Here is a 27,465-nt window from a genome sequence, read left to right as displayed (position 1 = left end):
GAGTGGGGCTTGACTCCACAAGCTTGTGATTCAGCGGTGAGAATGCTATCCACTGAGCCAAGCTGGCAGAAGGGAGTGGAGCTGCTCAACACAGAACAGCCTCTGCCCACTTCTTGTAGCCAGTGTTGATAATGGCTGGTCCGGTTTAGCTTCTGGTCAATATTGACTCCCCCAGATGTTGCTGATTGGGGGGTTGGGGGTTGATGATGGTGGCATGGCTGAAGGTTATGGGGAGGTGGCTAGACACTCTCTTGTTGGAGATGGTCATTGCCTGGCATTTGTGTTGTGCAAATGTTACTTGCCACTTACCAGTCCAATCCTGGATGTTGTCCAGGTCTTGCTGCATGCGGGCACGGACTGCTTCATTATCTGAGGGCTTGCGAATGGAACTGAACACTGTGCAAGCATCAGCAAACATCCCCATTTCTGACCTTATGATGGAGGGAAGGTCATTGATGAAGCAGCTGAAAGTAGTTGTGCCTCGGATACTGCCCTGAGGAACTCCTGCAGCAATGTCCTGGGGCTGAAATGAATGACCTCTGACATGCAGAACCATCTTCCTTTGTGCTAGGTATGACTCCAGCCACTGGAGTTTCCCCCTGATCCCCAATACTCGGACTCCTTGATGCCATTCTCCGTCAAATGCTGCCTTGGTATCAAGGGCAGTCAATCTTCACCTCACCTTTGGGATTCAGCTCTTGACTGGATCAAGGTTGTGAAAAGTTCTATTGCTGAGTGACTACAGGTAACTGAACTGAGTGTTGTTTGATGGGACTATTGATGACTCCTTGTCACTTTACTGATGATTGGGAGGCTGATAGGGTGAGTTGGGATTGTCCCTTTTGTGGACAGGATATACCTGGGTAATCCTTCACCGTGTCAGGTAAATGGCACTGTTATAGCTGCACTAGAACAGCTTAGCTGGAGGAGAGAGGCTCACCGTGTGTGCAGGCCATCATCACTACTGTGTAGAAGGTACAGTGGCTTCGTGGTTCTGGTCCTGGACTAGAACCCCAGAGGTTGAGAGTTCAAATCCCACCAGGGCATGTTGTGAAAGTGAAGTGAATAAAATCCAGTAATTTCTGGGCTGGCACCAGGAAAATGAGCATTAAAACTGCCGGATTGTCGTAAAAACCCAACTGGGTCACTGATGTCCCTACCTGGCCTGGGCCCACACTTGACACTATACGCTGACTCTTAATGTCCGTGGGGCAACGTCTCACAGCGAAGAACAGGAACAGAAGCTGAAGTGCACGGAGTGGCTTGGGTACAGACAGACTTTACCAGGTGAGCAGTGTGCAGGCAACCCAGAGGATAAGACCTAATTTGCAGCACTTCCAAAACCCAAGGGATGCTCAGCGTCTCAATGATTGTCGAGACAGATGCTAGTCTGAGGATCTCCTTTGTCTTTATTCCCAGGTATTTTGTAGGTCCCAATAGACCGTTCCTTAATTGTGATCGAAACACACAAATTAAAACTAGAAATAAATGCCAGCCCATCAGTATTCCCTCATGGTAAACACATGCCCAACACCACACCCCAGATCGCACAACGACACTCCAAACACACAGTAGATTAAAAAATATTTGACCTCACACATCACATTGATACTGATGGACTTGCTTTGTATTTTCACCATTTTCTTGTTCTATTCACATGTATATTCGTTCACAATATAAACCCCGCTCGCACTCCCACCACCCAAAGATCCTGTAAATTCCCCAAAACCCTCCACCCAAAAATTAATCAAATTTAAAACACTGCATTTAGCTGAGCCCCCTCCCCTTCCCCCCTCCCCAGCTGGGAACAAAGTACACTCGCATTCAGCACACCAGTGACTACCTACATTCCACACACTGTAACAGACAATCACCACTTAACTACTGCAGTCCAGGTGAGGCAAACCCACCCAAGAAAGGAGAATAAACCCAGTTCATGTGTTTGGGTTCGACTGTCTATGATTTGTGGAATTAGCACCATGTAACGTATCCACTAACAGTTGGAATGCAGCCTTGGACTGGGCCCCTTACACCACAGAAAGGACCCCAGGCCCGATCTCCTACATTTCATTACTGCCTCCACCCACCCCCCACCCCACATTGTGTTAAAGATATTATTTTATTCTAGGACCAAACAGACAGGGCAGTCTCGAGGCACCCCTCCGACAGGGCAGTCTCGAGGCACCCCTCCGACAGGGCAGTCTCGAGGCACCCCTCCGACAGGGCAGTCTCGAGTCACCCTTCCGGCAGGGCAGTCTCGAGTCACCCCTCCGACAGGGCAGTCTCGAGTCACCCCTCCGACAGGGCAGTCTCGAGTCACCCCTCCGGCAGGGCAGTCTCGAGGCACCCCTCCGGCAGGGCAGTCTCGAGTCACCCCTCCGACAGGGCAGTCTCGAGTCACCCCTCCGACAGGGCAGTCTCGAGTCACCCCTCCGACTGCGCAGCTTCGGAAAACCCTTCCCAATTCAGTGTCTAACAAAGGTTCAAAGTTTTGGTGAAATGTTGTCTCCTTCACCTCCTCTTCCTCGTTGGAGCATCAACACCATGGCCGGTAACCATCTCTGCCCCAGCAACCGCCTCAACCACCACCCTCTCGCCCAGCAACCACCTTAACCAACACCCTCTCCCCTAGCAACCACCTCAAACAACACCCTCTCCCCTAGCAACCACCTCAACCAACACCCTCTCCCCTAGCAACCACCTCAACCAACACCCTCTCCCCTAGCAACCATCACGATCAACACCCTCTCCCCTAGCAACCACCTTAACCAACATCCTCTCCCCTAGCAACCAACTCAAGCAACACCCTCCCATAGCAACCATCTCAATCAACACACTCTCCCTTAGCAACCAGTTCAATCAACACCCTCCCCTAGCAACCAGTTCAATCAACATCCTCTCCCCTAGCAACCAGCTCAATCAACACCCTCCCCTAGCAACCAGTTCAATCAACACCCTCCCCTAGCAACCATCTCAATCAACACACTCTCCCTTAGCAACCAAATGAACCAACATCATCCCCCCATTGGCCGTCAGTCCCACACTGTGAACAGAGTGAGCTATGACATGTTCTCCCCAGCCCAATGACAGTCCAACTTGACCATATTGTGCAAAGTCCTCCAACAGTAAAATGAAATTTACAGCATTCATAGCCAAAGGATGGGGTGTTGGTGGATGGCATTACAGGCAGAAAATAGGAGCCGAAACACTGGCTGTTTAGTGTTCTAAGTTAATGTCCCCCCAAACTGCCTGGATAGCTGCAACAAAACTCAAGAAGCTCGACACCATCCAGGACAAAGCAGCCCACTTGATTGGCACCCCATCCACCACCCTAAACATTCACTCCCTTCATCACCGGCGCACAGTGGCTGCAGTGTGTACCATCCACAGGATGCACTGTAGCAACTCACCAAGACTTCTTCGACAGCACCTCCCAAACCCGCGACCTCTACCACCTAGAAGGACAAGGGCAGCAGGTACATGGGAACAACACCACCTGCACGTTCCCCTCCAAGTCACACACCACCCCGACTTGGAAATATATCGCCGTTCCGTCATCGTCGCTGGGTCAAAATCCTGGAACTCCCTTCCTAACAGCACTGTGGGAGAACCGTCACCACACGGACTGCAGCGGTTCAAGAAGGCAGCTCACCACCACCTTCTCAAGGGCAATTAGGGATGGGCAATAAATGCCGGCCTCGCCAGCAACACCCACATACCAAGAATGAATTTTTAAAAAACAAAGTGTTTTTTGTGAAACTATATCGGTGACCGTCAGTTCTTGCCGAGGTTGGGAAGCTGGTGGTTAGATCAAGGAAGGAAAGATATGATCACTCAGACGGACAGGTACGGAGACGCTACAGTGCAGGTCAATCCGCCTCTCAGGCCCAGACAACTGCACTCCCCTAACACCAACACTAACTGCACGAGCCTCAGCCCCACTCGGGAGGCGACCAGTTTTCTCGCTCTTCTCCGATATCCTCAAACTTGGTCTGGCAAATCCCATTCGTACCGCGTGACAACGAGAGGGTGTCAGGGAAATTCAGACAGTCGCAGCACTTGAGGTCTCGTCCCGAGGTTAATGTCCGGCCTCGACCATCTCCCCATCTCAATCGAGGGAGTGGGATTGCTAAAGGAGATACAGATGGGGAGGGAGGGGAGGAGCAGCTCCAGGTCGAGGCCATTGGGGACCCAACTCCACCCACAGAGCGATCGGGGGGCTGAGAGCGGTATGCGGCACCGTTCCGACCGTAGCAACGGCCTGGCCCCCTCTTGCCGTTGGAAGAGGTTGCAGGGGGCGGTGAGAGGCAACAGGCGAGTGGCAGGATAACCAAAAGCAACAGAGGGCTGGTACTCGCTCACTTAAACCGCCTTTTCGTGAAACCGCTGCGCCTCCCTGCAGATACTCAGGCGAACGAGCAAACGTCAGTCACGTGCCAGGACCCTCTGTTTAAAAGTCCGTCATCTCCAGGGGTGATATGAAAACAACTGGCAGTAGTTAGCATGTGAGAACACACAAAAGCAAAAAAAAATAATAAAACCGGGAAAGACTCTCGTTACACTCCAAAGAAAATAAAAAAAAGAGGAAAGGGGAGAAATAAAAAGTCTGAGCATTGCGAGAGTTCCCACCGATACTGGCGATACAATCTCCTGGAGCTCTGACTGCCGACAGGGCCCGATGTCAATTCTCCAAATATAAACAGGAGCAAGGTACAAAAAATCTAGTCTTTGATCGTCATAACTGCACGTCCAGGAGTCTTTTCCGTAAATAATGTTTAACTTCCTCGATCCCGTTCAACTTTTCCAGCTCGTGGTAAGGCAGCTGTGGGGAGAGCAGAGGACAAAGGGAGAGAGATTAGGTGGAACCATTTTGCTGTTGGTTTGCAGCGTGAAAGGTAAGGTGAGGCTCTCAGCACCCGTCCAGGGTCAGGATGCAGCCCGAGGGGTCTTTAAGACACATGCATTCTTTCCTGTCCCTCAGCATTCAGGCCAAGATCAGCTAACACAGCACAGAATGCGGATCAAACCGCACGCACCGCATGCCTAGAAAGAAAGACTTATAGAAAGGTTACAGTACGGAAGGAGGCCATTTGGCCCATCAAGTCTGCACCAGCTCTATGCAAGAGCAATCCAGCTCGTCCCACTCCCCCGCCCTTTCCCTGTAGCCCTGCAAATTTTTTCCTTTCAAGTACTTATCCAGTTCCCTTTTGAAGGCCATGATTGAATCTGCCTCCACCACCCCCTCGGGCAGTGCATTCCAGATCCTAACCACTCGCTGTGTAAAAAAGTTTTTCCTCATGTCACCTTTGGTTCTTTTGCCAATCACCTTAAATCTATGCCCTCTGGTTCTTCACCCTTCCGCCAATGGGAACAGTTTCTCTCTATCTACTCTGTCTAGACCCTTCATGATTTTGAATACCTCGATCAAATCTCCTCGCAACCGTCTCTGTTCCAAGGAGAATAACCCCAGCTTCTCCAGTCTATCCACGTAACTGAAGTCCCTCATCCCTGGAATCATTCCAGTAAATCTCTCTTCTGCACCCTCTCTAAGGCCTTCAAATCTTTCCTAAAGTGCGGTGCCCAGAACTGGACACAATACTCCAGTTGTGGCCGAACCAGTGTTTTATAAAGGTTCATCATGACTTCCATACTTTTGTACTCTATGCCTCTATTTATAAATCCGCTTTTTAGCCGCTTTCTCAACCTGCCCTGCCACCTTCAACGATTTGTGCACATATACCCACAGATCTCTCTGTTCCTGTACCACTTTTAGAATTGTGCCCTCTAGTTTATATTGCCTCTCCTCATTCTAGGAACATAGGAATATAGGAACAGGAGTAGGCCATTCAGCCCCTCGTGCCTGCTCCGCCATTTGATAAGATCAAGGCTGATCTGTGATCTAACTCCATATACCTGCCTTTGGCCCAAATCCCTTAATACCTTTGGTTGCCAAAAAGCTATCTATCTCACATTTAAATTTAGCAATTGAGCTGGTATCAATTGCCGTTTGCGGAAGAGAGTTCCAAACTTCTACCACCCTTTGTGTGTAGAAATGTTTTCTAATCTCACTCCTGAAAGATCTGGCTCTAATTTTTAGACTGTGCCCCCTACTCCTAGAATCCCCAACCAGCGGAAATAGTTTCTCTCTATCCACCCTATCCGATCCCCTTAATATCTTATAAACTTCGATCAGATCACCCCTTAACCTTCGAAACTCTAGAGAATAGAGACTTGCATTTCCATAGCGCCTTTCATGACCTCAGGGCATCCCAAAGTATTTTACAGCCAATTAAGTACTTTTTTGCAGTGTGGTCACTGTTTTGATGTAGGAAACACGGCAGCCAATTTGTGTGCAGCAAGATCCCACAAACAGCAATGTGATAATGACCAGTTCATCTGGGTTTTTTTTAGTGATGTTGGTTGAGGGATAAATATTGGCCAGGGCACCGGGAAGAACTCCCCTGCTCTTCTTCGAAATAATGGCCGTGGGATCTTTTACGTCCACTTGAGAGGGCAGACGGGGCCTCGGTTTTAACGCCTCATCCGAAAGACGGCACCTCCAACAGTGCAGCACTCCGAGTGTCGGCCTGGATTTTGTGCGTTCAAGTCCCTGGAGTGGGACTTGAACCCACAACTTTCTGAGTCAGAGGCGAGAGTGCGACCCACTGAGCCACAGAGCAGGAGACAGGAGAAACCACCTTTCCTTAAACTATTTTCAGGATGTGGGTGATGCTGTTAAGGAGGTGGTGAATCCGCTGAGTCCTTTTCACAGGTGGGTGGATTTGTTCGGCCACTTCAGGGGACATTAAAAGACAACCGCACAGTGGGCTGGAGTCAGGTGTGGGCCCGGACCGGGTCGGGGAGGCAGGTTTCCGTCCCTGAAGGACATTAGTGGCCCAGTTGGGTTTTGATGACAATCTGGCAGTTTTCATGCACATTTTTTCCTGGTGTCAGCCCAGAAATTACCAGTTTTATTCAATTCACTTTCACAACTTGCCCTGGTGGGATTAGAACTTGTGACAATCATTAATCAACATGACAGGACTATATCAGGGTACGCTAGTACAGTAGTGATGTTACTGGACCAGCAATCCAGAGAACCTGAGTTCAAATCCCATCCTGAGCAGTTTCAGAATTTGAATTCAGATTTACAAAATCTGTAAATAAAAATCTGGTCTCAGCAAAAGTGACCATGAAGCTGTCAGATTGTCGTAAAAACCCAACTGGTTCACGAATGTCCTTTAGGGAAGGAAACCTGCCGTCCTTACCTGGTCTGAGTCTAATGATTCCAGTCCCACAACCAATGTGGTTGATTCTTAACTGCCCTCTGAAGTGACCTAGCAAGACAGTTGCATCATCACCTTCTCAGGGCAACTAGGGATGGGCAATAAATGCCGGCCTAGCCAGCGACGCCCACATCGCGAAAAAAATAATAAAAATAAACAATGGAGCAGGCAACTTGTCACCTGAACAGTCCCACGGCCCTTTGGTAATTGGGAACGTACATCCCGAGTTTCTGCACTGAGGAAGACGCACAGTGGGCATTACTCATATTAAAATACCTGTTGCCATGGTGACGTGTAAACATTGTGCAAATTTGGTCTCCGCTGTTCCCACGAGGTTCTATTTCTATCTCCAAAGGCCACAAAACATACTCTCCGCACAAAAGAAATACAACGATTTGCTTCAAACACAATTCGAACATATGGTTTATCTAAAGATATGCATGTTAGAATCAAACATCACAGAAGGCGGCCATTTGGCCCATTTGGTCTTTGAAAGAGCTATCCAGTTAGCCCATTCCCCTGCTCTTTCCCCATACCCATGCAAAACTTTTCCTTTTCAGATATTTATCCAATTCCCTTTTGAAAACTATTACTGAATCTGCTTCCACCACCCTTTCAGGCAGTGCGTTCCAGATCACGTCCTGGGGGAGCTATGACGGAGGAAACACCCTTGGCAATTTCATAAGGACAGCATCATGGATGAGTTTAGTGGTAAAATCACTGCCCAGCGTATACAGACAGGAGGGATCCTGGCTCGATCCTTGTTCTGCTGGAACTCAACCAGGGTCTAATGAAGAATCAACCTGGCTCAGTCCGTAGAGGTCTACCCTCTGAGCTAGAAGGTCTTGCGTTCAAAGCCCCAATTCAGGATTTGAGCTCAGAATCCAAGCCAACACACAAAGGAGGGAGTGCTGCACTGTTGGGTCATAAGAACATAAGAACATAAGAAATAGGAGCAGGAGTCGGCCAATCGGCCCCTCGAGCCTGCTCCGCCATTCAATAAGATCATGGCTGATCTGATCCTAACCTCAAATCTAAATTCATGTCCAATTTCCTGCCCGCTCCCCGTAACCCCTAATTCCCTTTACTTCTAGGAAACTGTCTATTTCTGTTTTAAATGTACTGAGTACTGAGGGAGCGGCGCACTATTGGAGAGGCAGTACTGAGTTGGGGTGGGGTGCACTGTCGGAGGGGCAGTCCTGAGGGAGTGTTGCACTGTCGGAGGGGCAGTCCTGAGGGAGCGCTGCACTGTCGGAGGGGCAGTCCTGAGGGAGCGCTGCACTGTCGGAGGGGCAGTCCTGAGGGAGCGCTGCACTGTCGGAGGGGCAGTCCTGCCTGAGGGAGCGCTGCACTGTCGGAGGGGCAGTCCTGCCTGAGGGAGCGCTGCACTGTCGGAGGGGCAGTCCTGCCTGAGGGAGCGCTGCACTGTCGGAGGGGCAGTCCTGCCTGAGGGAGCGCTGCACTGTCGGAGGGGCAGTCCTGAGGGAGCGCTGCACTGTCGGAGGGGCAGTCCTGAGGGAGCGCTGCACTGTCGGAGGGTCAGTACTGAGGGAGCGCTGCACTGTCGGAGGGGCAGTCCTGAGGGAGCGCTGCACTGTCGGAGGGGCAGTCCTGAGGGAGCGCTGCACTGTCGGAGGGGCAGTCCTGAGGGAGCGCTGCACTGTCGGAGGGGCAGTCCTGAGGGAGCGCTGCACTGTCGGAGGGGCAGTCCTGAGGGAGCGCTGCACTGTCGGAGGGGCAGTCCTGAGGGAGCGCTGCACTGTCGGAGGGGCAGTCCTGAGGGAGCGCTGCACTGTCGGAGGGGCAGTCCTGAGGGAGCGCTGCACTGTCGGAGGGGCAGTCCTGAGGGAGCGCTGCACTGTCGGAAATATATCCGACTTGGAAATATATCGCCGTTCCTTCATCGTCGCTGGGTCAAAATCCAGGAACTCCCTTCCTAACAGCACTGTGGGAGAACCTTCACCACACGGACTGCAGCGGTTCAAGAAGGCGGCTCATCACCACCTTCTTGAGGGGCAATAAATGCTGGGCTTGCCAGCGACGCCCACATCCTATGAACGAATTTTTAAAAATCGCCCTCCCCAGCAAACAGATGAAAGCCATTCGGCCCATCTTAATTCAACATCCAGCGAAATCTTATATTCTCCCTGTTTCAACTTCCAATTGTTTCTTAAATTATCCCAGAGTTTTCACCTCCTTTATTTAATGAATCCATTCCACATGTTATTCACTCGAAGAACTTCTAATATCAGTTCTAAAATTTGAGTACAGGAGTAAAGATGTCTTACTGCAATTATGACAGGGCCTTGGTGAGACCACACCTGGGATATTGTGTACAATTTTGGTCTCCTTACCTAAGAAAGGATATACTTGCCATGGAGGGAGTGCAACAAAGGTTCACCAGACTGATTCCTGGGATGGCGGGATTGTCATATGAGGAGAGATTGAGTAGACTCGGCCTGTATTCTCTAGAGTTTAGAAGAATGAGAGGTGATCTCATTGAAACATACAAAATTCTTACAGTGCTCGTCAGGGTAGATGCAGGGAGGATGCTTCCCCTGGCTGGGGAATCTAGAACCAGGGGTCACAGTCTCAAAATAAAGGGTAGACCATTTAGGACTGAGATGAGGAGAAATTTCTTCACTCAGAGGGTGGTGAATCTTTGGAATTTTCTACCCCAGAGGGCTGTGGAGGCTCAGTCATTGAGTACATTCAAAACAGAGATCGATAGATTTCTAGATATTAAAGGCATCAAGGGATATGGGGATAGTGCAGGAAAATGGCGTTAAGGTAGAAGATCAGCCATGATCTGATTGAATGTCGGAGCGGGCTCGAGGGGCCGGATGGCCGACTCCTGCTCCTATTTCTTATGTTCTTACGTACCTTTTATTACTTTAAATCCAAGTCCCTTGTTCTACTCTTCAAGTTTAGTTTAAAGTAATTTTCTGGATTTACTTTTTCTATACCATATCTTATATCCCACTCGAAGATCACCTCTCAGGCGCCTCCTTTCCAGGCTAAAAGCTCCGATGTCTCCGGTCTTTCCCCATAACTCAGACTCAGACCCTGACCCTGGGGACCAGCATTGTGGCTCTTGTCTGCTCTGCCTGCAGTGGTTGAATATTTCCCTTCAGTCTCAGTGACCAGAACTGGACACAGTGCTCAAGGTGGGTCTGACCAGAACTGGACACAGTGCTCAAGGTGGGTCTGACCAGAACTGGACACAGTGCTCAAGGTGGGACTGACCAGAGGGAGTGGTTGAGGCCCTTAAACCTATTAAGGGAAAATTAGATCAATATTTGAAGCAGAGGAGGGTACAGGGCTATGGGGAGTGAGCAGGGCAGTGGGATTAATTTGGGATTGATACAGGGCTATGGGGAGAGAGTGGGGCAGTGGGATTAGTTTGGGGATTGATACAGGGCAATGGGGAGAGAGTGGGGCAGTGGGATTAGTTTGGGGATTGATACAGGGCTATGGGAAGAGAGTGGGGCAGTGGGATTAGTTTGGGGATTGATACAGAGCTATGGGGAGAGAGTGGGGCAGTGGGATTAGTTTGGGGATTGATACAGGGCTATGGGGAGAGAGCAGGGCAGTGGGATTAGTTTGGGATTGATACAGGGCTATGGGGAGAGAGCGGGGCAGTGGGATTAGTTTGGGATTGATACAGGGATATGGGGAGAGAGCCGGGCAGTGGGATTAGTTTGGGATTGATACAGGGATATGGGGAGAGAGCGGGGCAGTGGGATTAGTTTGGGATTGATACAGGGCTATGGGGAGAGAGCGGGGCAGTGCGATTAGTTTGGGGATTGATACCGAAATATGGGGAGAGAGCGGGGCAGTGGGGTTAAAAAAAGCATTCAGGGTCTTGGGCTTTATAAATAGAGGCATAAAGTACAAAAGCAAGGAAGTCATTAAGAACCTTTATATGGAGGAAGGTGTACAGTGGTGTTCACCAGGGGTCAGTGCTGGGACCACTGCTTTTCTTGATATATATTAATGACTTGGACTTGGACGTACAGGGCACAATTTCAAAGTTTGCAAATGACACAAAACTTGGAAGTGTAATAAACAGTGAGGAGGACAGTGATCGACTTCAAGGGGATATAGACAGGCTGGTGGCACGGGCGGACACGTGGCAGATGAAATTTAACACAGAAAAATGCGAGGTAATGCATTTTGGTAGGAAGAATGAGGAGAGGCAATATAAACTAAATGACACAATTCTAAAAGGGTTATAGGAACAGAGAGATCTGGGGGTATATGTGCACAAATCGTTGAAAGTGGCAGAGCAGGTTGAGAAAGCGGTTAAAAAGCATACGGGATCCTGGGCTTTATAAATAGAGGCATAGAGTACAAAAGTATGGAAGTCATGATGAACCTTTATAAAACATTGGTTCGGCCACAACTGGAGTATTGTGTCCAGTTCTGGACACCTCACTTTAGGAAAGATGTGAAGGCCTTAGAGAGGGTGCAGAGGAGATTTACTAGAATGATTTCAGGGATGAGGGACTTTAGTTATGAGGATCGACTGGAGAAGCTGGGGTGGTTGTCCATGGATCAGAGACGGTTGCGAGGAGATTTGATCGAGGTATTCAAAATCATGAAGGGTCTAGACAGAATAGATGGAGAGAAAATGTTCCCATTGGCGGAAAGATCAAGAGCCAGAGGACATAGATTTGAGGTGATTGGCAAAAGAACCAAAGGTGACATGAGGAAAAACTTTTTACACAACGAGTGGTTAGGATCTGGAATGCACTGCCCGTGAGGGTGGTGGAGGCAGATTCAATCATGGCCTTCAAAAGGGAACGGGATAAGTAATTGAAAAGAAAAAATTTGCCGGGCTACAGGGAAAGGGCGGGGGATTGGGACTAGCTGAATTGCTCTTGCATGGAGCCGGCACGGACTTGATGGGCCGAATGGCCTCCTTCCGTGCTGTAACCATTCTATGATTCTAAGATTAGTTTTGGATTCTTGTAGTGAAGAGTTGGCACACAGAGGATAGACCGGCCGGCCTCCTCCTGTGCAGTAGATGGTTCAATGGTTTCAGTAATTGAAGCACTGTACCTGCAGAATGGTATATCCTAGAAGTCGTAGGTGTCGATCCCTCATCGCTCGAGACCCCACCAAGACGTCCGAGTTGTGACAGTAATGCCATTTGTCATTCACCGACATCACAATCCTGTTGGGGGGGTGGGGGGGGGTGGGAAGGAGACAGTCTTTTAGTGATGATATATTAATTACAACAGTCACACTGGGGCAGGAAGTTCAGCTCTAATACCACTCTTCCCCAGGATTTACAGGCCAAAGCCCCACCACAAGTCTCAGCCTCTCAAACCCCAGTACCCATGGGTATTGGCATAGCTAAAGATGCAAAAAACAACCACTCTCTCTTTCCTCCTCCACTTCACTGAAGGCCGCTCAACCCATTGGTCCTGCGCTGGGTCTCTGAAAGAGCTCTCCCCTCAGTCCCATTCCTCTGTCCTTTCCTCATTAGGCCCATCACCCCTGCGCCCTCTCTCTGAAAGAGCTCTCCCCTCAGTCCCATTCCTCTGTCCTTTCCTCATTAGGCCCATCACCCCTGCGCCCTCTCTCTGAAAGAGTTCTCCCCTCAATCCCATTCCCCTGCCCTTTCCCGATTCGGCCCATTGCCCCTGTGCCCTCTCACTGAAGGACCATGAACGACCATTTTGGTCTACCCTTTTTAAACAGCTAGGCAAGGTAATACGAACGTACCAATTAAGAGCAGGAGTCGGCCATTCGGCCCCTCGAGCCTGCTCTGCCATTTGATAAGATCATGGCTGATGTGATTGTGACCTCAACCCTACTTTCCCGTCTACCTACTATAACCTTTGACTCCCTTGTTAATCAGGAATCGATCTAACTCAGCCTTAAATATTCAATGACCCTGCCTCCACCGCTCTCTGGGGAAGGGAGTTCCACAGACTCACGACCCTCTGAGAGAAAAAAATTCTCCTCATCTCCGTCTTAAACGGGAGACCCGTAAAGTAACAAAGTCAGCCCGAGTTCGTGCTTCTGATGATTGTTGAGTGACCAGTGAATTGATTCCCCAGCGGTTACCTGTTCACTCGTTCTGTGTCCGGGCTCCTCTCTTTCTCGATGAGTGCCGACGGGCTGGAGAGTTGCAGAGGTGCTGGCACTGGGCTCACCATCTCCCCTTGCCCCACCCTGCCCTGGCTCTCGGAGTAGTGGGGGCTGTCGTAAAAACTCTGAGCGGACTGCTCCGCTCTGAAGAGGTTGTGCTCTTGGTTCTGGGGTGTCGTCTCTGTTTCCTCGTCCAGAATCTTTCCGATGGGGAACTGAAAGAGGGAACTGGAGCCCATGACGGGTGAGCAGCTGGTGGGGTTGGACGCCTGGTTCAAGCAGTCGGATGGGCTGCTGAGCGTGGAGCTCTCCTGACTTTCCAGCGACTGCTCCTTGGTCAGGCTGGTGTAGTAGTTCGAGGGTGGGTAGTAAGCATTGTACTCGATGGTCGAGCCGGTCAGGATGGAGGCAGCGCTGGAGCGCCCACTGCTGCCCGGTGCCCGGATGCGGGTGAGGAAATCCACTTCCGCCGCCAGCTCGCCGTTCCGCTTCTCTTTCACCGTCACCTCGTCGTGGCCAAACGGCGAGAACTTCTGAAAATCGGAGGTGAGGGAAGGGATATCGGGTTGGGCGTGGAGGGCAGCGGGGTTCTCTGCGGGTTTGGAATTGGGGACAGACGGGCACAGAGGAGTGCCAGCACCGGGAATGGTCCCGTTAATATGAAGAACAGTGCCGGAACCATTTATCCACAGTAAGAAATCTGCAATAGAGCAATAAAGAACAAGGAGGTCATTGTATGACCCTCGATCAGGTTCGTTCCCTCACTCCCACCATGACCTTTGAACTGGTGAAGGTCGGTACAGGGGGAGAAAGGCATAGTATATTATCAAATATGCAACTTTCAGTCCCAACAATACAGGTGACTCCTCCTTTTGTGTAAGTGATACCCAAGCTGTACGTTTGTGTAAACTGGTGTGAAGATGTGAATTAAGGGCACAGTAGCCGAGTGGTTCTGGTCCTGGACTGAGAAACCAGGGAATCATAAGAACATAAGAAATAGGAGCAGGAGTAGGCCATCCGGCCCCTCAAACCTGCTCCGCCATTCAATTTTTGACCTCAACTCCACTTTCTCGCCCGATCCCCATATCCCTTGAAATCTTGAGTTCAAATCCCACCAGGACAGGTTGTGAAAGTTAATTGAATAAATCTGGTCATTTGTGGGCTGGCACCAGGAATAATGACCATGAAAGCTGCCGGACTGTCGTAAAAGCCCAACTGGGTCACTAATGTCCTTCAGGGAAGGGAACTTGCTGCCCCCTACCCAGTCTGGGCCCATACCTGACTCCTAATGCCCTCAGAGCAACTAGGGATGGGCAATAAATGCAGCCTTGCCAGTGTCACCCACATCCCAAGATAAAATTAGCACACAATTAGGCACCAAGGTTTTCTACTCCCCTCCTTGCCTGAATCTTGCTGCGATGCAGTCCACCACCATCAGCTTGCTATTAGATATCCAAGTGCCCACTCTTTATATGTGAGCCTAGACAGTGAGTGGCCTCAGGCTATTCGACCACGGAGGGCATCTGGTCCTCAACCAGCGGTCACACAAGTTCACTTTCCAGCATGAGTCACCGAATAGCGATAAGGGTCAAGGAATCCTTGACTTTTCCTGTTACCCAAGCTCAGGAGAAACTCAACTACTCAACCAGCTGAGAACTGCAAACCCAGCACAGATCCAAGGTCACACCTGGAACCTTTACCACCTGATGCCTCAGGACTGGATGTGGTGCTGCCTGTATGCACAAGGTCACAGAGCGAGCAGTCAACCTCACTCCAGACCAGTCAGCTGGATTGGAAGAAAGCGTTGGAACTTGTGCTCAGATATCCTGTATCTTTCAGTCAGAGCTGGGAATCTCTCTGTGGCCCTGTGTTAGTCAGAGCTGGGAGTCTCTCTGTGGCCCTGTGTTAGTCAGAGCTGGGAGTCTCTCAGTGGCCCTGTTAGTCAAGAGCTGGGAGTCTCTCTGTGGCCCTGTGTTAGTCAGGAGCAGTTCAGCTTTGTGGGGCAGAATAGGTCTCCCTTTCAGCTCACACAGTGCTTTATCCAATGGACTGAGCAGATAACTGGTCAGCATTCAACGTTATAAAGACAGACTGAGTTTCAAACACAGGCCCTTAAAAGGGGAGCACACACAGAGGGGAGTGCTGCGCGGTCAGAAAGACCGTATTGAGGGGCTGCTGCACTGTCAGGCGGGCAGTACTGAGAGAGAGCTGCACTGTCAGAGATGCCCTCTTTCGGATGAGACGTTAAACCAAGGTTCTGGCTCCCTGTTCAGATGAACATAAAAGATCCCATGGAACTATTCGAAAAAGAGCAGGGAGATATCATAAGAACCTAAGAAATAGGAGCGGGAGTAGGCTATACAGCCCTGCGAGCCTGCTCCGCCATTCTATAAGATCAGGGCTGATCTTATGTCCTGGCCAACATATATCCCTCAACCAACATCGAACAAAAATTGTTTATCTCAGTGCTGTTTGTGGGATCTTGCTGTTCGGGATTTGGCTGCCGCCTTTGGCTACAAAACAACAGTGACTGCACCACAAAAATAATTCATTGGCTGTGAAGTGAAGCGCTTTGAGATGTCCTGAGGACGTGAAAGGCGCTATATAAATGCAGCTTGGTGCTGTAATGGGGTGGTGGTAGAGTTGCTAGTCAGCTGGGTGCTGTAATAGGAAGGTGGTTGGGTTTGTACTCTGGAAGGATATCAAATGGGATGAAGTTCCTTCTTCAATCCAACCTGATGATCTTATGTTCTCAAAGCAGCTCATGGTACTAATGGTGAGTACCCTGTGCAACCTTACCACCTCCCCATTACAGTACCCAGCTGAATGCTAACCTTACCACCCCCCATTACAGTACCCAGCTGAATGCTAACCTTACCACCTCCCCATTACAGTACCCAGCTGAATCCAACCTTACCACCTCCCCATTACAGTACCCAGCTGAATCTTGTTGAAGTTGTACAAGACATTAGTAAGGCCACACTTGGAATACTGTGTACAGTTCTGGTCAAGAGAGAAATCAGGAGGGCAAAAAGGGGACATGAGATTGCTTTGGCAGATAAGGCAAAGGAGAATCCAAAGAGCTTCTACAAATACATAAAGGGCAAAAGAGTAACTAGGGAGAGAGTAGGGCCTCTTAAGGATCAACAAGGTCATCTATATGCGGAGCCACAAGAGATGGGTGAGATCCTAAATGAATATTTCACATCGGTATTTACGGTTGAGAAAGGCATGGATGTTAGGGAACTTGGGGAAATAAATAGTGATGTCTTGAGGAGTGTACATATTACAGAGAGGGAGGTGCTGGAAGTCTTAATGCGCATCAAGGTAGATAAATCTCCGGGACCTGATGAAATGTATCCCAGGACGTTATGGGAGGTTAGGGAGGAAATTGCGGGTCCCCTAGCAGAGATATTTGAATCATCCACCGCTACAGGTGAGGTGCCTGAAGATTGGAGGGTAGCAAATGTTGTGCCTTTGTTTAAGAAGGGCGGCAGGGAAAAGCCTGGGAACTACAGACCGGTGAGCCTGACATCTGTAGTGGGTAAGTTATTAGAGGGTATTCTGAGAGACAGGATCTACGGGCATTTGGAGAGGCAGGGACTGATCAGGAACAGTCAGCATGGTTTTGTGAGAGGAAAATCATGTCTCACAAATTTGATTGAGTTTTTTGAAGGGGTAATCAAGAAGATAGATGAGGGCTGTGCAGTAGACGTGGTCTACATGGACTTCAGCAAAGCCTTTGACAAGGTACCTCATGGTAGGTTGTTACATAAGGTTAAATCTCATGGGATCCAAGGTGAGGTAGCCAATTGGATACAAAATTGGCTTGATGACAGAAGACAGAGGGTGGTTGTCGAGGGTTGTTTTTCAAACTGGATGCCTGTGTCCAGCGGTGTGCCTCAGGGATCGGTGCTGGGTCCGCTGTTATTTGTTATTTATATTAATGATTTGGATGAGAATTTAGGAGGCATGGTTAGTAAGTTTGCAGATGACACCAAGATTGGTGGCATTGTGGACAGTGAAGAAGGTTATCTAGGATTGCAACGGGATCTTGATAAATTGGGCCAGTGGGCCGATGAATGGCAGATGGAGTTTAATTTAGATAAATGTGAGGTGATGCATTTTGGTAGATCGAATCAGGCCAGGACCTACTCCGTTAATGGTAGGGCGTTGGGGAGAGTTATAGAACAAAGAGATCTAGGAGTACAGGTTCATAGCTCCTTGAAAGTGGAGTCACAGGTGGATAGGGTGGTGAAGAAGGCATTCGGCATGCTTGGTTTCATTGGTCAGAACATTGAATGCAGGAGTTGGGATGTCTTGTTGAAGTTGTACAGGGCATTGGTGAGGCCACACTTGGAATACTGTGTACAGTTCTGGTCACCCTATGATAGAAAGGATATTATTAAACTAGAAAGAGTGCAGAAAAGATTTACTAGGATGCTACCGGGACTTGATGGTTTGACTTATAGGGAGAGGTTAGACAGACTGGGACTTTTTTCCCTGGAGAGTAGGAGGTTAAGGGGTGATCTTATAGAAGTCTATAAAATAATGAGGGGCATAGATAAGGTCGATAGTCAAAATCTTTTCCCAAAGGTAAGGGAGTCTATAATGAGGGGGCATAGATTTAAGGAGAGAGGGGAGAGATACAAAAGGGTCCAGAGGGGCAATTTTTTCACTCAAAGGGTGGTGAGTGTCTGGAACGAGCTGCCAGAGGCAGTAGTAGAGGCGGGTACAATTTTGTCTTTTAAAAAGCATTTGGACAGTTACATGGGTAAGATGGGTATAGAGGGATATGGGCCAAGTGCAGGCAATTGGGACTAGCTTAGTGGTATAAACTGGGCAACATGGACAAGTTGTAACTTCTATGATTACAATACTCAGCTGAATCTAACCTTACCACCTCCCCATTACAATACTCAGCTGAATCTAACCTTACCACCTCCCCATTACAGTACCCAGCTGAATGCCAATGTGAAAGATACGTTTCTATTCACCTCGTGTATTTACAGCGTGAGTCACACATCTAAATTTCTTTTCTGTGTCACGCTTCAAAAAACAGCATTAAAAATAAGAGTAAGAAAGCCAGCCATGAGCAATCGACAGGGAAATGCCTCCAGGACACAGGGGTTAGAAGAAGAACTTAATTGATACAGCACCTTTCACAATCTCAGAACATCCCTAAGTACTTTAAGAAGTGTAGTCAATGTTGTAATCTAGGGAAACGCGGCAGATAATTTGTGCACAGCAAGGACCCACAAATAGATAATGACCAGATTATCTGTTTTTTTGATGGTGTTGGTTGAAGGATAATGTTGGTCATGTCAACACCACTGCTCTTCTTCGAATAATGCCAAGGGATCTTTTACGTCCACCCGAGAGGACAAACGGGGCCACGGTTTAAAGTCTCAACTGAAAGACAGTGCGGCGCTCCCTCAGTACCGACCCTCCGACAGTGCGGCGCTCCCTCAGTACCAACCCTCCGACAGTGCGGCGCTCCCTCAGTACTGCCCCTCCGACAGTGCGGCGCTCCCTCAGTACCGGCCCTCCGACAGTGCGGCGCTCCCTCAGTACCGGCCCTCCGACAGTGCGGCGCTCCCTCAGTACCGGCCCTCCGACAGTGCGGCGCTCCCTCAGTACCGGCCCTCCGACAGTGCGGCGCTCCCTCAGTACCGGCCCTCCGACAGTGCGGCGCTCCCTCAGTACCGGCCCTCCGACAGTGCGACGCTCCCTCAGTACCGGCCCTCCGACAGTGCGGCGCTCCCTCAGAACTGACCCTCCAACAGTGCAGCACTCCCTCAGTACTGACCCTCCGACAGTGCAGCGCTCCCTCAGTACTGACCCTCCGACAGTGCGGCGCACCCTCAGTACTGACCCTCGACAGTGCAGCGCTCCCTCAGTACTGACCCTCCGACAGTGCAGCGCTCCCTCAGTACTGACCCTCCGACAGTGCAGCGCTCCCTCAGTACTGACCCTCCGACAGTGCAGCGCTCCCTCAGTACTGACCCTCCGACAGTGCAGCGCTCCCTCAGTACTGACCCTCCGACAGTGCGGCACTCCCTCAGTACTGACCCTCCGACAGTGCAGCGCTCCCTCAGTACTGACCCTCCGACAGTGCAGCGCTCCCTCAGTACTGACCCTCCGACAGTGCGGCGCACCCTCAGTACTGACCCTCCGACAGTGCAGCGCTCCCTCAGTACTGACCCTCCGACAGTGCAGCGCTCCCTCAGTACTGACCCTCCGACAGTGCGGCACTCCCTCAGTACTGACCCTCCGACAGTGCAGCGCTCCCTCAGTACTGGCACTGGAGTGTCGGCCTAGGTGATGTCCCCGAGTCTCTAGAGTGCTTTGAACCCATGACCTCCTGACTCAGAGGCGAGTCATGGCTGATGGAAGAATGTCCGTAACTTCATTGACCCCAGCACTGACTTCAAGAACACAGAGCAGTTATACCCTACACTCAAGTAGCAGAATTAACACATTGTGAAACATGGGGCATTGCATTTGTGGTTATTAAACTGCAGAGCAGCGCCACGGGAGGTCAGCTTGTTCAGAATAAAAGGGGTGATTACCTGTATAATACCCTGGGGGAAGAACCTCGTCCTGCTTGTAACACTGATCCCCGATCAGTTGTCTCAAAGCTTCTGCCACCAGCCCTTTGTAACTGGAAAGCACAGCAAGAGAGATGAGAGAGAGAGTCACATCTCAGGTAAACATGAAGGCAATTGCAACAACTTACATTTATATCACACCCTTTAAATTAGGGAAACATCACAAGGCGCTTCACAGGAGCCTAATAAATAGAAACAGACGCCGACACGCAGAGGACGATACTAGGAGGGCTGACCCGAGTCAAAGAGGTGGGTTTTAAGGAGGAGAGGGAGCGGAGAGGTTTCAGGAGGGAACTCCACAGCGTGGGATCCATGCGGCTGAAGGCACGGCCACCAATGGCGGGGCAGAGAGAAGGAGAATGCACAAGAGGCCAGAGTCAGAGGAATGGAGAGTTTGGGGTAAGGATTGTAGGGCTGGAGGAGGTTACAGAAATAGTTCAATGGAAACAGAAATCGAAACGGAAAAATCTGCAGGGCTGTGGGGAAAGGGCAGGGGAGTGGGACTAAGTGGATAGCTCTTTCAAAGAGCCAGCACAGGCACGATTGGCCGAATGGCCTCTTTCGTGCTGTAAGACTCTATGATTCTATTGCCCCTAAAGTTAAAAGCCTGCAGAACTCTATCTTCAGAAGGGACTCGAATAGCCTGATCTCAAGGTTAAACTGATCATAGTTAGAATTGAAACCTTCTCACAATTCATGGGTGTTTAGAGACGAACTTATTGGTGGTATAGCAATAGGTATATTCTATGCTTTGGTTAACTAGTGGTCTTTCAAGTTATGAAGGGGTTTGATAGGGTAGACGTAGAGAAGTTGTTTCCACTTGTGGGGGAATCCAAAACTAGGGGCCATAAATATCAGATAGTCACTAATAAATCCAATAGGGAATTCAGGAGAAACTACTTTACCCAGAGAGAGGTTAGAATGTGAAACTCGCTACCACAAGGAGTAGTTGAGGCAAATAGCACAGTTACATTTAAGGGGAAACTAGATAAACACATGAGGGAGAAAGGAATAGAAGGATATGGTGATAGGGTGAGATGAAGTAGGGAGGGAGGAGGCTCGTGTGGAGCATAAACACCGGGATAGACCTGTTGGGCCAAGTGGCCTGTTTGTTTTTTTAAAATTCGGTCATGGGATGTGGGTGTCGCTGGCGAGGCCGGCATTTATTGCCCATCCCTAATTGCCCTTGAGAAGGTGGTGGTGAGCCGCCTTCTTGAACCGCTGCAGTCCGTGTGGTGAAGGTTCTCCCACAGTGCTGTTAGGAAGGGAGTTCCAGGATTTTGACCCAGTGACGATGAAGGAACGGCGATATATTTCCAAGTCGGGATGGTGTGTGACTTGGAGGGGAACGTGCAGGTGGTGTTGTTCGCATGTGCCTGCTGCCCTTGTCCTTCTAGGTGGTAGAGGTCATGGGTTTGGGAGGTGCTGTCGAAGAAGCATTGGCGAGTTACTGCAGTGCATCCTGTGGATGGTACACACTGCAGCCACGGTGCGCCGGTGGTGAAGGGAGTGAATGTTTAGGGTGGTGGATGGGGTGCCAATCAAGCCGGCTGCTTTGTCCTGGATGGTGTCGAGCTTCTTGAGTGTTGTTGGAGCTGCACTCATCCAGGCAAATGGAGAGTATTCCATCACACTCCTGACTTGTGCTGTACATTCAATGTAAACACCAGCAACTCCTGCTAGATCCTGGGACCACAGGTGACAAATGTTTACAGAGCCTGAAACTTGTTGATGAAGACTGGAGTGAGCTGGTGCAAAGTGTATGAAGGTCACGGAATATAATGTAGTTCGAACAATATTAAAAGGGTCGATATTGAAACGTGAATTGGAAGATGATGATGTAGAAAGTTGAGCTCAATGACTGTAGCATGTGATCTTCTACAGCAAAGCGTCTCTGTGTATCCCGGGCTGTGAGTTCACTTAACCCTGAATAAACCTGTAATTGTTTACTCTCATTCTTGGTGCAGCTGCTATCGACCCTCACACACCCACCCCATTGAACCCCTTCACAAGTCCCAGACCTTGAACAGACGGCTGCAGCTTCGATCCGAGTTAACTGGGCTGAGTCGGGTAGTGACGGGGCCCGACAGGAAGCACCTTCTTTAACGGTTGGTCTCAGCGTTCTCGAGGTAAGGGGTGGGGGGAAAACAGGTCTGACTGGGATCCTGCTCCCATTCATCATCCGGGGGGGGGGGGGGGGCAAGAGGGGGCGCAGTGGAGAGGGGGGATGGAGAGAGAGAGAGAGAGATGGAGAGAAGGGGGAATGGAGAGAGAGAGAGAGAAGGGGGGATAGAGAGAGAGAGAGAGATGGAGAGAAGCGGGAATGGAGAGAAAGAAAGATGTGGGGATAGAGAGAGAGAGAGAGAGAAGGGGGGATAGAGAGAGAGAGAGAAGGGGGGATAGAGAGAGAGAGGAGGGGGATAGAGAGAGAGAGAGAGAAGGGGGATAGAGAGAGAGAGAGAAGTGGGATAGAGAGAGAGAGAGAGAGAAGGGGGGATAGAGAGAGAGAGAGAAGGGGGGATAGAGAGAGAGAGGAGGGGGATAGAGAGAGAGAGAGAGAAGGGGGATAGAGAGAGAGAGAGAAGTGGGATAGAGAGAGAGAGAGAAGGGGGGATGGAGAGAGAGAGGGAGATGGGGATGGAGAGGGAGGGAGATGAGGATGGAGAGGGAGGGAGATGGGGATGGAGAGGGAGAGGGATGGGGATGGAGAGGGATGGGGATGGAGAGGGAGAGGGATGGGGATGGAGAGGGAGAGGGATGGGGATGGAGAGGGAGAGGGATGGGGATGGAGAGGGATGGGGATGGAGAGGGATGGGGATGGGGATGGAGAGAGAGAGCGAGAGAGAAGGGGGGATGGAGAGAGAGAGCGAGAGAGAAGGGGGGATGGAGAGAGAGAGCGAGAGAGAAGGGGGGATGGAGAGAGAGAGAGAGAAGGGGGGGGATGGAGAGAGAGGGAGATGGAGAGAAAGAGGGGGAGATGGAGAGAGAGAGATGGAGAGAGAGAGATGGAGAGAGAGAGATGGAGAGAGAGGGGGGATGGAGAGAGAGAGAGGGGGGATGGAGAGAGAGAGAGGGGGGATGGAGAGAGAGAGAGGGGGGATGGAGAGAGAGAGAGGGGGGATGGAGAGAGAGAGAGGGGGGATGGAGAGAGAGAGAGGGGGGATGGAGAGAGAGAGAGGGGGGATGGAGAGAGAGAGAGGGGGGATGGAGAGAGAGAGAGGGGGGATGGAGAGAGAGAGAGGGGGGATGGAGAGAGAGAGAGGGGGGGATGGAGAGAGAGAGGGGGGGATGGAGAGAGAGAGGGGGGATGGAGAGAGAGAGGGGGATGGAGGGAGCGAGGGGGATGGAGGGAGCGAGGGGGATGGAGGGAGCGAGGGGCATGGAGGGAGCGAGGGGCATGGAGGGAGCGAGGGGCATGGAGGGAGCGAGGGGCATGGAGGGAGCGAGGGGCATGGAGGGAGCGAGGGGCATGGAGGGAGCGAGGGGCATGGAGGGAGCGAGGGGCATGGAGGGAGCGAGGGGCATGGAGGGAGCGAGGGGCATGGAGGGAGCGAGGGGCATGGAGGGAGCGAGGGGCATGGAGGGAGCGAGGGGCATGGAGGGAGCGAGGGGCATGGAGGGAGCGAGGGGCATGGAGGGAGCGAGGGGCATGGAGGGAGCGAGGGGCATGGAGGGAGCGAGGGGCATGGAGGGAGCGAGGGGCATGGAGGGAGCGAGGGGCATGGAGGGAGCGAGGGGCATGGAGGGAGCGAGGGGCATGGAGGGAGCGAGGGGCATGGAGGGAGCGAGGGGCATGGAGGGAGCGAGGGGCATGGAGGGAGCGAGGGGCATGGAGGGAGCGAGGGGCATGGAGGGAGCGAGGGGCATGGAGGGAGCGAGGGGCATGGAGGGAGCGAGGGGCATGGAGGGAGCGAGGGGCATGGAGGGAGCGAGGGGCATGGAGGGAGCGAGGGGCATGGAGGGAGCGAGGGGGTCGGAGGGAGCGAGGGGGTCGGAGGGAGCGAGGGGGTCGGAGGAGCGAGGGGGTCGGAGGGAGCGAGGGGGTCGGAGGGAGCGAGGGGGAGCGGAGGGAGCGAGGGGGAGCGGAGGGAGCGAGGGGGAGCGGAGGGAGCGAGGGGGAGCGGAGGGAGCGAGGGGGAGCGGAGGGAGCGAGGGGGAGCGAGGGGTAGCGGAGCGAAGCGGAGGGAGCGAAGGGGACGCGAGGGGGAGCGGAGGGAGCGAGGGGGAGCGGAGGGAGCGAGGGGGAGCGAGGGGGAGCGGAGGGAGCGAGGGGGAGCGGAGGGAGCGAGGGGGAGCGGAGGGAGCGAGGGGGAGCGGAGGGAGCGAGGGGGAGCGGAGGGAGCGAGGGGGAGCGAGGGGGAGCGGAGGGAAGCGGAGGGAGCGAAGGGGGAGCGAGGGGGAGCGGAGGGAGCGAGGGGGAGCGGAGGGGCGGGCAAAGGGAGCGGAGAAAGATACAGCGAGGGGGGAGAGAGAGATAGCGGGGGGAGCGAGAGACAGCGAGGGGGGAGCGAGAGACAGCGAGGGGGGAGCGAGAGACAGCGAGGGGGGAGAGAGAGACAGCGAGGGGGGAGAGAGAGACAGCGAGGGGGGAGAGAGAGACAGCGAGGGGGGAGAGAGAGACAGCGAGGGGGGAGAGAGAGACAGCGAGGGGGGAGAGAGAGACAGCGAGGGGGGAGAGAGAGACAGCGAGGGGGGAGAGAGAGACAGCGAGGGGGGAGAGAGAGACAGCGAGGGGGAGAGAGAGACAGCGAGGGGGGAGAGAGAGACAGCGAGGGGGGAGAGAGAGACAGCGAGGGGGGGAGAGAGAGACAGCGAGGGGGGAGAGAGAGACAGCGAGGGGGGAGAGAGAGACAGCGAGGGGGGAGAGAGAGACAGCGAGGGGGGAGAGAGAGACAGCGAGGGGGGAGAGAGAGACAGCGAGGGGGGAGAGAGAGACAGCGAGGGGGGAGAGAGAGACAGCGAGGGGGGAGAGAGAGACAGCGAGGGGGGAGAGAGAGACAGCGAGGGGGGAGAGAGAGACAGCGAGGGGGGAGAGAGAGACAGCGAGGGGGGAGAGAGAGACAGCGAGGGGGGAGAGAGAGACAGCGAGGGGGGAGAGAGAGACAGCGAGGGGGGAGAGAGAGAGAGCGAGGGGGGAGAGAGAGAGAGCGAGGGGGGAGAGAGAGAGCGAGGGGGGAGAGAGAGAGCGAGGGGGGAGAGAGAGAACGCGAGGGGAGAGAGAGAGAACGCGAGGGGAGAGAGAGAGAACGCGAGGGGAGAGAGAGAGAACGCGAGGGGAGAGAGAGAGAACGCGAGGGGAGAGAGAGAGAACGCGAGGGGAGAGAGAGAGAACGCGAGGGGAGAGAGAGAGAACGCGAGGGGAGAGAGAGAACGCGAGGGAGAGAGAGAGAACGCGAGGGGAGAGAGAGAGAACGCGAGGGGAGAGAGAGCGCGAGGGGAGAGAGAGAGAACGCGAGGGGAGAGAGAGAGAACGCGAGGGGAGAGAGAGAGAACGCGAGGGGAGAGAGAGAGAACGCGAGGGGAGAGAGAGAGCGCGAGGGGAGAGAGAGAGAACGCGAGGGGAGAGAGAGAGAACGCGAGGGGAGAGAGAGAACGCGAGGGGAGAGAGAGAACGCGAGGGAGAGAGAGAGAACGCGAGGGGAGAGAGAGAGAACGCGAGGGGAGAGAGAGAGAACGCGAGGGGAGAGAGAGAGAACGCGAGGGGAGAGAGAGAGAACGCGAGGGGAGAGAGAGAGAACGCGAGGGGAGAGAGAGAGAACGCGAGGGGAGAGAGAGAGAACGCGAGGGGAGAGAGAGAACGCGAGGGGAGAGAGAGAGAACGCGAGGGGAGAGAGAGAGAACGCGAGGGGAGAGAGAGAGAACGCGAGGGGAGAGAGAGAGAGCGCGAGGGGAGAGAGAGAGAGCGCGAGGGGAGAGAGAGAGCGCGAGGGGAGAGAGAGAGAACGCGAGGGGAGAGAGAGAGAACGCGAGGGGAGAGAGAGAGAACGCGAGGGGAGAGAGAGAGAACGCGAGGGGAGAGAGAGAGAACGCGAGGGGAGAGAGAGAGAACGCGAGGGGAGAGAGAGAGAACGCGAGGGGAGAGAGAGAGAACGCGAGGGGAGAGAGAGAGAACGCGAGGGGAGAGAGAGAGAACGCGAGGGGAGAGAGAGAACGCGAGGGGAGAGAGAGAGAACGCGAGGGGGAGAGAGAGAACGGGAGGGGAGAGAGAGAGAACGGGAGGGGAGAGAGAGAGAACGGGAGGGGAGAGAGAGAGAGAACGGGAGGGGAGAGAGAGAGAGAACGGGAGGGGAGAGAGAGAGAACGCGAGGGGAGAGAGAGAGAACGCGATGGGAGAGAGAGAGAACGCGAAGGGAGAGAGAGAAAGCTAGCGAGTGGGGGACAGTGAGAGACTAAGGGAGGGGGAGGACGAGAAATGTGGAAAGGGAGGGGGGAGAGAGACGGGGAAGGGGAGGGGCAGAGAGAGAGAAAAACATGGGTAGACAGTAATTGAGGATGATATCCCCACCCCAGGTTTTAGCACTGGGTCTCCGTTTACACTTGCAGAATGTGGCACACCTTGGTGTCTGGGGTCAGTGGCTCTGAATGCCAGCACCTGCAGGGGGGGACTTTAAAAGCCCCAGAACCACGTAATAAATAGTTAATAATGAAAGTTGTGGAAGAGTTCTGTTGTGGGCAGAGTTCAGGGCGAGCACTGACCTGTACTTCCTGTTGACCTCGTCGGCAGTCAGCACACGGTCAAACATCATCACTTTGTACCTGTCCTCCAGCCGAGGACCCTTGTAGTCTCTGTACTCCAGCTCGACGGCAGCATCGAGCAAGGACAGGTACCGACGCACAATCAACCCATATGGACTGTCTGTAAAAGGAAAGGAAACGGCACAAAGAATTGGACGTACTCTCAGAATCCCAGAGTGAGGGATTTGCACAAAAGAACATAATAAATACGAGCAGGAGTCGGCCATACGTCCCCTCGAGCCTGCTCCGTCAGTCAATAAGATCATGGCTGATCTTCAACCTCAACTTCACTTTCCTGCCCGATCCCCATATCCCTTGATTCCCTGACAGTCCAAAGATCTATCGCTCTCAGCCTGAATATATTCAACGACTCAGCATCCACAGCCCTCTGGGGTAGAGAATTCCAAAGATTCACAACCCTCTGAGTGAAGAAATTCCTCCTCATCTCAGTCTTGAATAGCAGACCCCTTATCCTGAGATTATGCCCCCAAGTTCCAGACTCTCCAGCCCAGGGAAACAACCTCTCAGCATCTACCCTGTCAAGCCCCCTCAGAATCTTATTTGTTTCAATGAGATCACCTCTTATTCTTCTAGTCTAGAGAGTATAGGCCCATTCTACTCAACCTCTCCTCATAGAACAACCCTCTCATCCCAGGAAATAATCTGGTGAACCTTCGTTGCACCCCCTCTAAGGCAAGTATATCCTTCCTTAGATAAGGAGACCAAAACTG

General features: G+C 52.2%; 1 protein-coding gene across 1 annotated transcript in view; it reads right to left on the bottom strand.

The window, feature by feature from the left end:
- Window positions 1-1,383: 1,383 nt before the first annotated feature.
- The window catches only part of fastk (Fas-activated serine/threonine kinase), a 65,782-nt gene continuing 39,700 nt past the window's right edge, over window positions 1,384-27,465 (bottom strand). The window contains exons 6-10 of the mRNA XM_067977505.1: window positions 26,696-26,855; window positions 19,961-20,052; window positions 13,365-14,088; window positions 12,351-12,465; window positions 1,384-4,822 (exon numbers count right to left, since the gene is read on the bottom strand). Of these exons, the coding sequence (XP_067833606.1) occupies window positions 4,736-4,822; window positions 12,351-12,465; window positions 13,365-14,088; window positions 19,961-20,052; window positions 26,696-26,855 (1,178 nt within the window). The 3' untranslated portion in view covers window positions 1,384-4,735. The remainder of the gene's footprint in view (window positions 4,823-12,350; window positions 12,466-13,364; window positions 14,089-19,960; window positions 20,053-26,695; window positions 26,856-27,465) is intronic.

Source organism: Heptranchias perlo, chromosome 3 (assembly GCF_035084215.1).
Source record: "Heptranchias perlo isolate sHepPer1 chromosome 3, sHepPer1.hap1, whole genome shotgun sequence".
In the NCBI taxonomy this organism is placed as follows: Eukaryota; Metazoa; Chordata; class Chondrichthyes; order Hexanchiformes; family Hexanchidae; genus Heptranchias; species Heptranchias perlo.
The sequence above is the reverse complement of the archived record's forward strand: the minus strand, read 5'-3'. Positions and strand labels throughout refer to the sequence as shown.